Source organism: Mesoplodon densirostris, chromosome 11, assembly GCF_025265405.1.
Source record: "Mesoplodon densirostris isolate mMesDen1 chromosome 11, mMesDen1 primary haplotype, whole genome shotgun sequence".
Taxonomy (NCBI): domain Eukaryota; kingdom Metazoa; phylum Chordata; class Mammalia; order Artiodactyla; family Ziphiidae; genus Mesoplodon; species Mesoplodon densirostris.
The window spans coordinates 12,930,605-12,946,823 of NC_082671.1; the positions used below are offsets into that span (position 1 = coordinate 12,930,605).

Below are 16,219 nucleotides of genomic sequence, written 5' to 3' on the forward strand. Positions count from 1 at the left end.
AAGCAAGTTTTGGAAAGGGGAGTGTGGGAGGAAGATCAGTTTCAAATGACGATTGTTGCCTGAGTTAGATATGTGTCTGGATTTTAGAGCAGAGGCTTGGACTGTCTAGAAAAAATTAGGCGTAGATACCATATAGACATTAGTCGAAGTTGAGTGACGAGGTGAAATCACCTCAGAGTGAGTATAACTCAGTGAGAGGAGATCCAAGAACTGAGGTCTTTGGCAGTCCCGTATTTAGAGGTTGAAGATATGAGGAAGAACCAGCAAAGGAGACCGAGAAAAAACTTCAGCTAGAAAGAAAATTAGGAGATTTTGTTGTCTTAGAAGTCAAGTAAAGAATGTTTTGAGGAGGAAGGATTAACTCTATTTGTGTATTAAACGCAGCTGTTTGTTCAGTTAAGATGGAAGGGAATATTTAATGACCCGGATATCATTTATGACCTTGACAGGGGGCAGTGCAGTTGAAAGCCTAGTTGATAATTGAGTTTCAGGGAGAAGGGGAGGAGAAGAATTAGAGATAATAAAATGTAACTTACCCCCCAAATTTTGCTTCAAAAGGGAGCACAAAAACTTACTGTGGAAGCTACTATTTAGAGATTTGTATTAGTTAAATAAAGCTTTTAAAAATTTTCTGGAAAAGTCACATTGCCAGTAATGCCACATTTTTCTGGTTCCTCTTGTGAGGCTGCGAATCTTACATTTGTATTCCTTATCTATAAATTGCTTGTTCCTCTTCTTTGCCCATTTTTTCTGATGGATATATTGTCTTCAGTTAGTCTGTAGGAATTTTTTGTTTTAAGTGTTCTCGTAGAGCCATTAATCTAAGACAGGGGATTGGCAAACTGTGACCTATAGGCCTTAACTGTTTTTGGTCAATAAAGGTTTGTTGGAACATAGCCACATCTATTTGTTTACATATTGCATATTGTTTATCATCAATTCCCACCATAAGGACAGAATTGTGTAGTTGTGCCAAGAGACCGTAGAGCCCACAAGATCGAAAATGCTTCGTTTTGGCCATTTACTGAAAATGTTTGCCAACCCCTGATCCAGGGCAAGGGTTTTGTCCGTATTTTCTTGGAATAAAGTTCTATGTAATTCTGAAAATGGGAAACCAACCCCTCAGGTAAATTCTGTCTTCTAATCCTCTACAATACAGTTTTTCCACCTTCATTTAATGAATTTTATTAAAGATAACAGTCATTAGAAAGATATTAAATATCTACTTTGTCTCAGCTCTTCCCCAAAGTTTTTAGGGTTACCAAAATTACAAGGTTTGGTACCTGCTCTTAAGGAGCTTACTGTCTAGTCTGGTTGAAAGGAAAGAATACCACAGATAGAACTGTTTGTGAATGTATGCCAATATATGAGGCTATACTCAATATGGGAGGAATTATAGCAGAAACTGTGAATGAAGACAGCTTCTAAAAAAGACATTCTTAACTCAAGTATTTGGATGAGTTTTAGGAGTCCCAGAAACTACTTGAAATTATATATAACACTGTGTACCTGAGCGTCTGATTATTATTCTGAGTTGATGGAGGTTCACTTAGATTCTCTACAGGCTTTGTGAACAACAACAACAAAAAAAATTAAAGAAATATATAGGGCCTTACTCCCTTCTGTAGACTCTGTTAGTACCATTTTTTTAAATCCCAACTTCTTTATTATATAAAACTCGAGCCTAAATTTTAATTCTGTTTGTCTATTTCAAACTCCTAATGAGTGTTTTAAGTATTGAGAATCCAGTCATATCTTCTAAACATACCTGGAAAATGGGAATTTGATGATAAGAGGAGTTGTTTGAATAAAATGAAGGAATTGGGAGCTAAGCTTGACATGTCTGTGCGGGGAGAGGGAGCTAACATATGCATAAAAGAGGCAGACCAAACCAGGCTAGTTTGCTTTGTTGTTTTCTGATCTGGCTTGAAGTAACCCTAATTGGAGCCAGGGCTAATTTTGTTCTTTGGGTGGAAGGATGGTTTGCTAAATAAAGACTAAGTAAACCTTCATCTTAAGCAACCCAATTACTCTGTGTTTCTGGAAACTAGGAAACTATAGTAGTCCCCATCCTCAGTATTAAAGGCAGGAAAACTTGGAAAAGTATATATAGGAAAAAATGCTATGTAATGAGTGTGCAGTCTACAAGGGAGCAAAACAAACTTTCATTTCATTGAACTGGTGTTGAGGGATGAGATCTTAAAAAAAATTTCTTAATGAGCATAGGGTGGTAAATGGAAAGATAATTTTTTAATATTCATTTATGTTAAAGTTTAAAACTAGTCTCAGTAATCTTTATATGTACTATGTAAACGTCCTTCTTTTGCATTACAGTGTTCACGTTTTACAGCTTTATTGTTTATCTTAGTGTGAAAAACATTGCAATAGGTTCATCAATGATCCTAGTCTCTGCCTATTTCCACCTAAAAATTCTTTTAAGTTTTTTTAACCTTGACTTCTACCATCAGGGCTGTTGACATTAAAACCCTGGTGTTTGGAGCAGAGATGCCATATCAAAATCTTTATATAGTTCTATATACCCATGATTGTTTATTTAATTGTGGTTGTAGAATATGATGAACTACGGCATGCTTTATTGAAGCTGCAGGGGAGCCACTTGCAGGGATGTAAGTGGGAAAAGTAGAAACCGAAACATGTTAGTGACTTGTTCTTCTCCCCCGAATGATTAAGTTAGTTGAGGAGCTATAGACTGATTGACCAAAGGTCATTCCTGGAGCCTCTGGAAGTTTATTTGTTGTAACAAAGCAATTGTATGGCTATTTTTAGCAATACTTTTTGGTAACACTCTTTAGTTGTTAGATTTTATGTGCCTGTTGTGAAAGTTACTTAACCTTTCTGAGCGTTACTTTCCTCATCTATATATATGATGGCAAAAATACTGTTTATAGTGTAGGATTTTTTGGGGGGATATGAACTAATATATGTCAAGCACCGAGCTAAGTTAGCTGTTGGCACTGGTATCAAAGTAGCTATTACTTTTAAGTAAAACTTTTATTATCTTTAGGATAGCTTTTCCCTATCCGTAACCGTTAAAATAACCTAATGATTCAACCTGTCTGGTCAAAATATTAGGTTTTCTGAGTTCGCCAGTAATTTATAATTTTTTTTGTAATTGCCACAACCACTGTTTTAGTTTTAATAATTGAATGTAAAGGAATCTGAATGCTTTATAGTAGTTGTTTTCACATTTTATTAATCTATTGATGACAGTAAATTACTAAGATTCTTTGTTTTAAAATCTATATTATTTAATTTTTTTCCATGTTAAGAGTTTATTATGAACTTGCAGAAACATTTAAAACTAGACTTGTCCACTTATTTCCACCAGTTCATGCCCCCTTTTTATTCCCAATATTTTACATTTTGAAAACCTGATTTCCTAAAATATTATCGACTGGATAATTACGGCAAAAGTATAAATTATAATGAACTGTTACAAATTCTGATGGAAGAAAATTTCCTTTTCTATTTTTGTTACAGAAGAAGTAGAAAGTAATGAAAAGGACAGCAAACCTGAGGAAGAGGAGCAAGTAATACATGAAGATGAAAGACCTTCTGAGAAAAGTAAGCATGTACAAACAAACCTGAAATAGTTTTAAAAATTGTTTCTGCTTTTAAGGCTGTGGAAAATACTTTTCTGTCCATGAGATGCTTGTAAAATTTTTCAGTTTAAGTAAGCCACAGTTAAATCGTTTTGTTGATGGCTAACCCAAGGATCTTTGGAAGTATTAATTATTTCATGTATTTTATTGTTTTATTTATTTATTCTTTCCATTGCTCCATAGAAAGATTTAAGCTTACTGTGTAGTAAGGTGCTATCTGAATGTCTTGAGAGAAATTGTTTTAGATTTGCTTTTAGAGCATTGGACCATAGGAATTTTGTCTGGGATGATATAGGCAAATGGAAGTATGTGTCTCAATCTACTTAAAGTTCTTAAGCTGTATGAGAAGGGGAAACGACGTTACTGAATGTCATTAGGTTGGGTTCTGTACCTCTCCCTGTCATATTGCTCTCCATCTGTGACTATGTAAGTTATTATTTTTTTAAACTTTCAGTAATACTACTACTTAATAATAATAAAAGCAACTGTGTTGATAACACTTACCTATGTATCAGACACAGTTCTAAATTTTTTACATCTTCTTTTTTTTAACTTTTTATTTTATATTGGAGTATTTATTACCAATGTTGTGGTAGTTTCAGGTGTACAGCAAAGTGATTCAGTTATACATGTACATGTATCAATTCTTTTTCAAATTTTTTCCCCATTTAGATAGTTACATAATATTGAGCAGAGTTCCCTGTGTTATACAGTAGGTCCTTGTTGGCTATCCATTTTAATTATAGCAGTGTGTACATGTCAATCCCACACTCCCTAACTATCCCTTCCCTCCACGCTTCCCCCACCCCCCAGTAACAATAAGTTCATTCTCTAAGAATGTGAGTCTGTTTCTGTTTTGTAAATAAGTTCATTTGTGTCATTTCTTTTTAGATTATGTATATAAGTGATATCGTACGATATTTCTCTTTCTCTGTTGTGACTTACTTCACTCAGTATGACCATCTCTAGGTCCACCCATGTTGCTGCAAATGGCATTATTTCATTCTTTTTAATGGCTGAGTAATAGTCCATTGTATATATGTACCGCAGCTTAATTATCCATTCCTCTGTCGATGGAAATTTAGGTTGCTTCCATGTCTTGGCTATCGTAAACAGTGCTGCAATGAACATTGGGGTACATGTATCCTTTGGACTATGTTTTTCTCCAGATATATGCCCAGGAGTGGGATTGCAGGATCCTATGGTAGCCCTATGTTTAGTTTTCTAAGGAACCTCCATACTGTTCTCCATAGTGGCTGTACCAATTTACATTCCCACCAACAGTGTAGCAGGGTTCCCTTCTCTCCACACCCTCTCCAGCATTTGTTGTTTGTGGATTTTTTTGGTGATAGCCATTTTGACTGGTGTGAGGTGATATCTCATTGTAGTTTTGATTTACATTTCTCTAATAATTAGCAATGTTGAACATCTTTTCATGTGCTTCTTGGCCATCTGTATGTCTTTGGAGAAATGTCTATTTAGGTCTCCTGCCCATTTTTTGATTGGGTTGTTTGTTTTGATGATATTAAGCCACATGAGCTGTTTGTATATTTTGGAGACTAATCCCTTGTCAGTTACATCATTTGCAAATATTTCTCCCCTTCTGTGGGTTGTCTTTTCATTGTGTTTATGGTTTCCTTTGCTGTGCAAAAGCTTTTGAGTTTAATTAGGTCCCATTTGTTTATTTTTGGTTTTATTTCCATTACTCTGGGAGACAGATTGAAAAAGATATTGCTATGATTTTCATCAGAGTGTTCTGCCTATGTTCTCCCCTAGGAGTTTTATAGTGTCCGGTCTCCCATTTAGGTCTTTAATCCATTTTGAGCTTAGTTTTGTGTATGGTGTTAAAGAATGTACTAATTTCATATTTTTACATGCAGCTGTCCAGTTTTCCCAGCACTTGAAGAGACTGTCTTTCCTCTGTTGTATAGTCTTACCTCCTTTGTCATAGATTAATTGACCATAGGTGTGTGGGTTTATTTCTGGGCTTTCTATCCTGTTCCATTGATCTATGTTTCTGTTTTTGTGCCAGTACCATACTGTTTTGATTACTATATCTTTGTAGTGGAGTCTGAAGTCAGGGAGCCTGATTCCTCCAGCTCTGTTTTTCTTTCTCAAGATTGCTTTGGCTATTGGGTTCTTTTGGGTCTCCATACAAATTTTAAGATTTTTTTGTTCTAGTTCTGTGAAAAATGCCATTGGTAATTTGATAGGGATTGCACTCAATCTCTAGATTGCCTTGGGTAGGTACTATAGTCATTTTGACAATATTGACTTTTCCAATCCAAGAACACGGTGTATCTTCCCATCTGTTTGTGTCATCTTCGATATCTTTCATCAGTGTCTTACAGTTTTTGGAGTACAGGTCTTTTGTCTCCTTAGATAGGTTTATTCCTAGATATTTTATTCTTTTTGATGTGATGGTAAATGGGATAGTTTCTTGAATTTCTCTTTTTGATCTTTTGTTGTTAGTGTATAGAAATGCAACAGATTTCTGTGTATTAATTTTGTAACCTGCAACTTTACCAAATTCATTGATGAGTTCTAATGGTTTTCTGGTAGCATCTTTGGGATTTTCTATGTATAGTGTCATCTGCAAACAGTGGCAGTTTAACTTCTTCTTTTCCAATTTGGATTCCTTTTATTTCTTTTTCTTCTCTGATTGCTGTGGCTAGGACTTCCAAAACTATGTTGAATAAAAGTGGTGAGAGTGGACATCCTTGTCTTGTTCCTGATCTTAGAGGAAATACTTTTAGCTTTTCACCGTTGGGTGAGATGTTAGCTGTAGGTTTGTCGTATATGGCCTTTATTATGTTGAGGTATATTCCCCCTATGCCCACATTCTGGAGAGTTTTTATCATAAATTGGTGTTGAATTTTGTCAAAAGCTTTTTTGCATCTATTGAGATGATATGGTTTTTATTCTTCAGTTTGTTGATGTGGTGTATCACACTGATTGACTTGCGGATATTGAAAAATCCTTGCATCCTTGGATAAACCCCACTTGATCGTGGTGTATGGTCCTTTTAATGTATTGTTGGATTCTGATTGCTAGTATTTGGTTTAGGATTTTTGCATCTATATTCATCAGTGATATTGACCTGTAGTTTTCTTTTCTTGTGGTATCTTTGTCTGGTTTTGGTATCAGGGTGATGGTGGCCTCATAGAATGAGTTTGGGAGTTCTCTTTGCTCTGCAATTTTTTGGAACATTTTCAGAAGGATAGCAGTTAGCTCTTCTCTAAATGTTTGATAGAATTCGCCTGTGAAGCCATCAGTTCCTGACTTTTGTTTGTTGGGAGTTTTAAAATCACAGTTTCAGTTTCAGTGCTTGTGATTGGCCTGTTCATATTTTCTGTTTCTTCCTGGTTCAGTCTTGGGAGACTGTATCTTTCTAAGAATTTGTGCATTTCTTCCAGGTTGTCCATTTTATTGGCATACAGTTGCTTGTAGTAGTCTCTTATGATCCTTTGTATTCCTGTGGTGTCAGTTGTAACTTCTCCTTTTTCATTTCTAATTTGATTAATTTGAGTGATCTCTCTTTTTTTCTTAATGAGTCTGGCTAAAGGTTTATCAATTTTGTTTATCTTTTCAAAGAACCAGCTTTTAGTTTCATTTATCTTTGCTTGTCTCTATATTTCTGCTCTGATCATTATGATTTCTTTTCTTCTACTAACTTTAGGTTTTGTTTGTTCTTTGTCTGGTTGCTTTAGATGTAGGGTTAGGTTGCTTATTTGAGATTTTTCTTGTTTCCTGAGGTAAGATTATATTTCTGTAAACTTCTCTCTTAGAAATGCCTTTGCCATATTCCACAGGTTTTGGGTGGCTGTGCTTTCATTTTCATTTGTCTCTAGGTACTTCTTGATTTCCTCTCTGATTTCTTCAGTGATCCAGTGGTTGTTTAGTAGCATATTGTTTAGCCTCCACACGTTGGTGTTTTTTAGAGTTTTTTTCTTGTAGTTTATTTCTAATCTCATAGCATTGTCATCAGAAAAGATGCTTGATATGGTTTCAATTTTCTTAAATTTACCGAGGCTCCCTTTGTGGCCCAGCGTGTGGTCAATCCTGGAGAATGTTCCATGTGCACTTGAGAATGTGTATTCTGCTGCTTTGGGATAGAAAGTTCTATAAATATCAGTTGAGTCCATCTGGTCTAATGTGTCATTTAAGGCCTGTGTTTCCTTACTGCTTTTCTGCCCCAATGATCTGTCCATTGATGAAAAGTTAAAGTTTTAGTATTATTGTGCTACTGTTGATTTCTCCCTTTATGGCTGTTAGTATTTGCCTTATATATTGAGGTGCTCCTATGTTGGGTGCATATATATGTACAATTGGTATGTCTTCTTAGATTGATCCCTTGACCATTATGTAGTGTCCTTCTTTGTCTCTTTTAACAGTCTTTGTTTTAAAGTTTGTTTTGTCTGAAATGAGTATTGCTACTCCAGCTTTCTTTCGATTTCCATTTGCATGGAATGCCTTCTTCCATCCTCTTACTTTCAGTCTGTATGTGTCACTAGGTCTGAAGTGGGTCTCTTGCAGACAGCATATATACAGGTCTTGTTTTTGTATCCATTCAGCCAGTCTGTGTCTTTTGGTTGGAGCATTTAATCCATTTACATTTAAGGTAATTCTCAATATGTGTGTTCCTATTACCATTTTCTTAATTGTTTTGGGTTTGTTTTTGTAGGTCTTTTTTCTTCCCTTCCTCTTTTGTTCTTTTCTCTTGTGGTTTGATGACCATCCTTTGTGTTGTGTCTGGGTTGCTTTTTCTTTTTCTTTTTCTTTTTTTTTTTTTTTTTGCGGTACGCGGGCCTCTCACTGTTGTGGCCTCTCCCGTTGCGGAGCACAGGCTCCAGACGTGCAGGCTCAGTGGCCACGGCTCACAGGCCCAGCCGCTCTGCGGCATGTGGGATCTTCCCGGACCGGGGCATGAACCCGTGTCCCCTGCATCGGCAGGCGGACTCTCAACCACTGAGCCACCAGGGAAGCCCACTTTTTCTTTTTTGAGTGCGTACCTATTGTAGTTTTTAGGTTTGCCGTTCCCATGAGGTTTTGATATAGCAGTCTATATATGTAGAAGGTTGTTTTATGTTGCTGGTCTCTTACCCACCTAGAGGAGTTCTCTTAGCTTTTGCTTTTCTGTAAAGCTTTTGATTTCTCTGTCAAATCTGAATGAGAGCCTTGCTGGGTAGAGTATTCTTGATTGTAGATTCTTCCCTTTCATCACTTTAAATATATCATGTCACTCACTTCTGGCCTGCAGGGTTTCTGCTGCAAAATCAGCTGATAACCTTATGGGAGTTCCTTTGTATGTTATTTGTTGTTTTTCCCTTGTTACTTTTAATATTTTTCCTTTGTCTTTAATTTTTTCCAATTCGATTACCACGTGTCTTGGTGTGTTCCTCTTTGGGTTTATCCTGCCTTGGACTCTCTGTGCTTCTTGGACTTGGGTGACTCTTTACCATGTTAGGGGAAGTTTTCAATTATAATCTCTTCAAATATTTTCTCAGGTCCTTTCTGTCTCTCTTCTCCTCCTGGAATCCCTATAATGAGAATGTTGGTGCGTTTAATGTTGTCCTAGAGGTCTCTTAGATTGTCTTCATTTCTCTTTATTCTTTTTTCTTTATTCTGTTCCACGGCAGTGATTTCCACCATTCTGTCTTCCAGGTTACTTATCTGTTCTTCTGCCTCAGTTATTCTGCTGTTGATTCCTTCCAGTGTATTTTTCATTTCAGTTATTGTATTGTTCATCTCTGTTTGTTTCTTCTTTAGTTCTTATAGGTCTTTGTTAAACATTTTTTGCATCTTCTCGATCCTTGCCTCCATTCTCTTCCTTAAGTCCTTGATCATCTTCACTATCATTATTCTGAATTCTTTTTCCAGAAGGTTGCCTATCTCCACTTCAGTTAGTTGTTTTTCTGGGGTTTTATCTTGTTCCTTCATCTGGGACATAATCCTCTGCCGTTTCATTTCATCTACCTTTCTGTGATTGTGGTTTTCATTCCACAGGCTGCAGGACTGTGGTTCTTCTTGCTTCTGCTGTCTGCCCTCTGGTAGATGAGGCTATCTTAGAGGCTTGTGCAGGCTTCCTGATGGGAGGGGCTGGTGGTGGGTAGGGCTGGGTTGTGTCTCTCTGGTGGGCAGAGTTCAGTAAAACTTTAATCTGCTTCTCTGCTGATGGGTGGGGCTGTGTTCCTTTCCTGTTGGTTGTTTGGCCTGAGGTGACCCAGCACTGGAGCCTGCAGGCAGTTTGGTGGGGCTAATGGTGCCTCTGAAAGGGCTCATGCCAATGAGTGCTTCCCAAAACTGCTGTTGCCAGTGTGTTTGTCCCTGCAGTGAGCCACTGCCACTCCCCACCTCTGCAGGAGACCCTCCAGTGCTAGCAGGCAGGTCTGGCCCAGTCTCCTGTGGGATCACTGATCTTTTCTCTTGGGTCCTGATGTGCACAAGACCCTCTGTGTGCCCTCCAAGAGTGGAGTTTCTGGTTCCCCCAGTCCTGTGGAGATCCTGCAATTAAATCCTGCTGGCCTTCAAAGCCAGACCCTTTGGGGCCTCCTCTTCCCGTTGCTAGACCCCCAGGTTGGGAAGCTTGACATGGGGCTCAGAACTTTCACTCCAGTGGGAGAACTGTGGTACGGTTGTTCTCCAGTGTGTGGGTCGTCCACCTGGTGGGTATGGGACTTGATTCTATCACGATTGTGTCCCTTCTATTGTCTCGCCACAGCTTCCCCTTTGTCTTTGGATGTAGGTATCTTTTTTTGGTAGGTTCAAGTGTTTCTTTGTCAATCGTTGCTCTGCAGTTAGTTGTGATTCCAGTGTTCTTGTAAGAAGGGATGAGCATACCTCCTTCTACTCTGCCATCTTGACCTTATCTCTCTGTGACTACATAAGTTATGATACAAGGGAAATCGTAGAATAGAATTGGATTTTAATAATAGGCTCATAGATAGTGTGGAGATTTTAATATTTTAATATTTCCCTGTTTCTATATTGAAAAAGACACCATATAAAATATGTTATGATCTCATGAGTGTTACCAGTATTTGAAACAGAAATTTTCTAAGTGAAGGTCTTTGAACATCTATTCTTTACCAAATTTACCTTTATAATGACATTAATTTTATTATTTTTATATAATTGAAATTTATTAGGATTAAGAATAACTAATACTATTTTTCTAAGGCTGGTGATTAAGGAAGAATTTTTCCTAAACTTACTGAGGAAGAAAATTTACTGAGGATGAAGAATTAAATAATTAAAGCTATGCACAGTTAGTAGAAGCATGTGATGTGAGAATAAATACTGAGAAACCTGTGACTTATGAATGAATACTGTATTTTGTCAGAGAATTCATATACACTAGAGAATTTAGTGAAAGGAATGAATTTGAGATGATTTCTTCTCACCCCATATTGTTAGTTGAGCTTCCATCTTAATACGAAGATTTCAAGGAAAAAATGTTCTTTGTTCATGTTGTTTGTACATTTACTTATTTAGTGTTCAGAGTTTCTTATTTAGCATATTGAAAATCATTTCAAGTTTAAGGTAAAAGCTATCTATTTACTTTTCTGATCACAAAAACAATTCATAAAATAATTTATTGAGAGTGCTATTTTTTTTTTTTTTTTTTGCGGTACGCGGGCCTCTCACTGTTGTGGCCTCTCCCGTTGTGGAGCACAGGCTCCGGACGCACAGGCTCAGCGGCCATGGCTCACGGGTCCAGCTGCTCCACGGCATGTGGGATCTTCCCAGACTGGGGCACGAACCCGTGTCCCCTGCATCAGCAGGCGGACTCTCAACCACTGCGCCACCAGGGAAGCCCGAGAGTGCTATTTTGATAGCTAGAAATAATGTTTTCCTGAGGATGGAGAAGAGGCATTAAGGTCTATCTGTAATAAAAACAGCTGACTGGTCATTATGCTTTTTCTTCTCAGGTGAATTTTTTAGAAGAAAACGTTCTAAGTCAGAGGACATGGACAATGTACAATCCAAACGCCGTCGATATATGGAAGACGAATATGAGGCAGAGTTTCAAGTAAAGATTACAGCCAAAGGAGATATAAACCAGAAGCTACAAAAGGTGTTAGAGATTATAAGTTAAAGCCATATTAAACAAAAAACACCACCATCTTTATTCTTCTAGATTTTTGACGTGACTCTGTATTTTACTGACATATGCAGCTTTTTCATAGAAAGAAAGAACTTGAAGAAATTGGTTAAGCTTATTACCCTTAATAATTTAATTCTAAAATTCCTTATGACTCTTTTGAAGCTAAATATTTTTTTTTGTTTTGTTTTTTTAGATATGGTAGTAATTTTCAAAGTGGGAGAGAAATTATGGTTTCTTTTCTTATTTGCTTTAGTAACAAAACTGAATACCAGTTTTCAGCTTTTATTTTTTTTCTATATTGAACTTTATTCTAGTGGAAACATTAGAGTCTTATATGTTAACATTTTAGTTTTTATACTTTTTATCATAAGCTGGTTTCATGGCTGTAAGTCCCTACGTTCTAAAATCTTTGTTATGTACCTTAGGCTTAGTATTAAAAATGGTATGCACAAGGCTTTCGAATGACTAGGGAAAGGGAATATTTAAAGTACAGACTTTGGAAACTTCCCCCTATATGTGTTAGACTAGAGATAGAAATAATGAAAATATAAAGCATTTAATATATTTTTCAAGATGTGTTCACAAATATTGATGACAAATGCCTTTTTAAGAGAAGAATAGAACACTCAGGTGAAAATTTTTCAAGGTCTTTTAGATTTAATGGTAAAATTATAAATCTAGGCCAGTGTTCCTCTACTCAGATAAAGTATAAATATCCCCATTAGAGAAAGGAACAGAGAGGCAGTACAAAAGTGGTTTTTTTTTTCTCCCAGTGTCTTTTTTCTTTTAACCATATGGTGATAATAATGCTTGTTTAGTCTTTCTTATAGAGCTATTAGAAATATGAAGATAGCTATGAGAAAGCATTTTGAAATATACTTCTGTATATACTGAGGGTTTACTCCTCTAGAGCAGTGTAATTCGGGAATGGTCTGTGGGTTGCACCTTGTGTCCTGTTTGTTATGGGTCCATAATGAGATAAATATGGAAATTGTGAGTAGGCATTTAGAAATGTTTTATAGGCATTTCATAGTGCAATGACATTCTTAGTGTCTCACAAAAATATCATCTGAAACAGATTAGAAAATTTAAAACCTGCTCCTTACCTTCAACTGGTTTCTTTTAAATCACAGTAGAGGGTGTGGGAAGAAAATATTAAAACTTCAATTTCAAAATGTTTTAAAAATTTCACCCTCTGGAAATTTTCTATTTTTAGTACACTTTATTGTGTTATAGTAGATATTATATATGTAGAAGTGGAGGATTTCAGCAGATAGCATTGTGTTATGGATGCCAGTATGTTTTTTTAAATTAATATATTAGTACTATCTTATTAGTACTTCAGAATATTTACTGTTTGCTGCTTGCTTGAAATTCTTTTTTTGCTATAACAAAGGAATATGTATTTTTTTAGGTTGTGCAGTGGTTGCTGGAAGAAAAATTGTGTGCGCTACAGTGTGGTGTATTTGATAAGACGTTGGCAGAATTGAAAACACGAGTGGAAAAGATTGAGTGTAACAAGAGGCATAAAACAGTTTTAACTGAACTACAGGTTTGTACACTGACTTGAATTGCATATCTGTGTGTCATCATTTTTATAACTTACTTTCTGGGATATGTTTTTGAAGTTGGCAATAAAGTATATTTAACTTTTAAGTATTAGAAATAAAAGGAGCCTCTATTAGTTTGCTAGGGCTACCATTAACAAAAAGTACCATAAACTGGATGGCTTTAACAACAGAAACATATTGTCTCATAGTTTTGGAGGCTGAAAGTCCAAGATTAAGCTTTCGTCAGGATTGGCTCTGAGGGCTGTGAGGAAGAATCTGTTCCTTACGTCTACTCTAGCTATAGATGGTTTACTGACAGTCTTTGGCATTCCTTGTCTTGTAGAAGTATCACCCTGATTTCTGGCTTCATCTTCACAAAGTGCTGTATCTGTATGTTTGTTTCCAAATTTTCCCTTTTTACAAGGATACTAGTCATATTGGATTAGGACCCACCCTATTCCAGTATGACCTTATCTTAACTACAGTTGACTCTTGAACAATGTGAAGGTTAGAGGTGCTGTCCCCACCCCCTTCAGTTGAAAATCTGTACACTGGTATCTGCTTCAAAAAATGAAGGAATTGATAAATGACTCACCCAAGGCAGTAGCTGAAACACTTCAGATAGAATCGGAACTCAAGCCCTAGTTCTTTTGATTTCACATCTGGTGATCTCTAATTGAACACAAACTTTTCCCCACACTTAACTTAAAGATCTGTACAGTAAAAATATAGGTACTATATTGATTGAAAAAGAAATCCATGTATAATTGGACCCACCCAGCTCAAATCTGTGTTGTTCAAGAGTCAGCTGTAATTACCTCTGTGATGACCCTCTTTCCAAATAAGGTCATGTTCTGAGATACTTGGGGTTCAGACTTTCATATACTTTTGAGATACATAGTTCAACCCAGCAGAGCAGAGCTTCAGAAATAATCTAACTTAGTGCATCTTAAATATTTCTTCATTCAGTGAAGAAAGGCTGGCGTCATCTAAAATGTCATGAGTACTAAATAGTATTTGCTGTGATTCTTTTTATTTTAATCCACTTCTCCCATGAATCGTATTTTTTAAAGATATTAGCTTGTTAATCTATATTAAAAATTACTACTTTTAATTTTTTATTAAATACATCTGTATGTTAACATGTAGTGCTAGAGCTTCTAATCAGTTGAAATGAGCACACGGGAGCATGCTGCAGTAATTCATTTTACTCCAAGACTAAGAAACTGGAAAATTTTATCAGCACATTCATTCCATATAAGCATAGTCTCAGATGCTGACTTGCAAACCACTTATAGAGCCTTTTTTACAAATGAGGGAGAAGTGGTCCGTGAAAATAGTCGCTTCTTCACAGTTAAAAGCAAATTGCAACCAAATATGACTAGAATTTAGGTATTATATTTGACAGCCTACAAGTTACTTTTTTGGTTTCATATTGTTAGTTTTATTTGCAGTGAGACTTTACTACAAAGACTTTATTATTAATAATTTCATAATGTATCATTGAGGACACGACTAGTCCTGTTTCTTACCTTTATCAGGTCCTTATATAGTGATAGCATTGTCTCATCATTAAACTTTATTTTACTAGTACTGTTAAGAATTTTGAATGAGAACTTGAAAATGTCTGAAGATTTAAGAAAGTAATTTCATTCGTTGTTTGTTATCACTCCCATGGCTGCATCTATGGTTTTGTGTTTCTAGAACCTGAGATTTTGACTCTTATAGTCTTACTTAAGATGCAAGTCTGCAGCTAACATTTAATAAACCTTTGCACTTGGATATTTCTTTATAGCCTCAGAATCTGAATCTTTCCAACATCAAACCAGTCATCTTCTCCACAAATAAGTCCCCCTTCACATTGTTCCTCTTACTCACAGTTCTTGAATTCTTAGAAAAATCTTCACAGAATATCTTCCCGTTGTTCCTGTTATTCACAATTTTTTAGTTCTTGGAAACTGATTCCTCTTTATCACTTCACATATGCACAGTGGGTTGCCAAATTACAACTTTTTTTTGTTTCTTATAAAACTCTATCTTTTGCTTCTTCTATCTGCAAGGCCATCATTACCCAATTTCTTGATTATAGTAACAACCTTTTACATGATAACTTTGGTACTGCCTTTTTTTTTTTTTTTTTTTTTTTTCGGTATGCGGGCCTCTCACTGTTGTGGCCTCCCCCGTTGCGGAGCACAGGCTCCGGACGCGCAGGCTCCGGACGCGCAGGCTCAGCGGCCATGGCTCACGGGCCCAGCCGCTCCGCGGCATATGGGATCCTCCCAGACCGGGGCACGAACCCGTATCCCCTGCATCGGCAGGCGGACTCTCAACCACTTGCGCCACCAGGGAGGCCCGGTACTGCTTTTTAAGTCTTTGCTGGTCCTTCTCAAGCATTGTACACATCTTTCTAAAATACTTCTTGTTCACTCTCTTCTGTATAGTCCAATTTGCTCAACTGTGTACCAGTTTAAATCTGTATTCATTCTTCGATTTGTAATTTGGATCTCCTAGATTTTGATCCACTTATCCTAATACCCACCAGTTGCTTCACTGTCCTACAGAGTATTAATGTCCATAGTATTTTTATTTCAGGCCTCTGACTTCATATTGCTTCTCCCATTCATTTATGATCTGCCCTTACCATGCCATTTATTTAAATTTTACTCGGCCCAATTTAGTTCCCATCTCTTTCTTTGTTTATGGAAGTAAAATTCAGATAGCAATCATTTTAAAGTTTACACTTCAGTGGCATTTAGTACATACACACTGTTGTATGATCATCATCTCTATCTGGTTCCAAAACATTTTCATCAATCCAGGAGAAAACCTTCTACCCATTGAACAGTCACTTCTCATTTCCCCCTCCCCTTGTCCCTCTGGAAGCATGAATCTACTCTCTCTCTCCACTGAGTTACCTGTGCTGCATATTTCATATGAAC

The 16,219-nt window shown here is 36.6% G+C and overlaps 1 protein-coding gene across 2 annotated transcripts in view; it reads left to right on the top strand.

Annotated features, from left to right (window-relative positions):
- ATF7IP (activating transcription factor 7 interacting protein) overlaps positions 1 to 16,219 on the top strand; it is a 114,563-nt gene that overhangs the window by 54,328 nt on the left and 44,016 nt on the right. For both annotated transcript variants that reach the window (XM_060112474.1, XM_060112473.1), the window contains exons 3-5: positions 3,502 to 3,585; positions 11,555 to 11,700; positions 13,145 to 13,282. In XM_060112474.1, the coding sequence (XP_059968457.1) occupies positions 3,502 to 3,585; positions 11,555 to 11,700; positions 13,145 to 13,282 (368 nt within the window). The remainder of the gene's footprint in view (positions 1 to 3,501; positions 3,586 to 11,554; positions 11,701 to 13,144; positions 13,283 to 16,219) is intronic.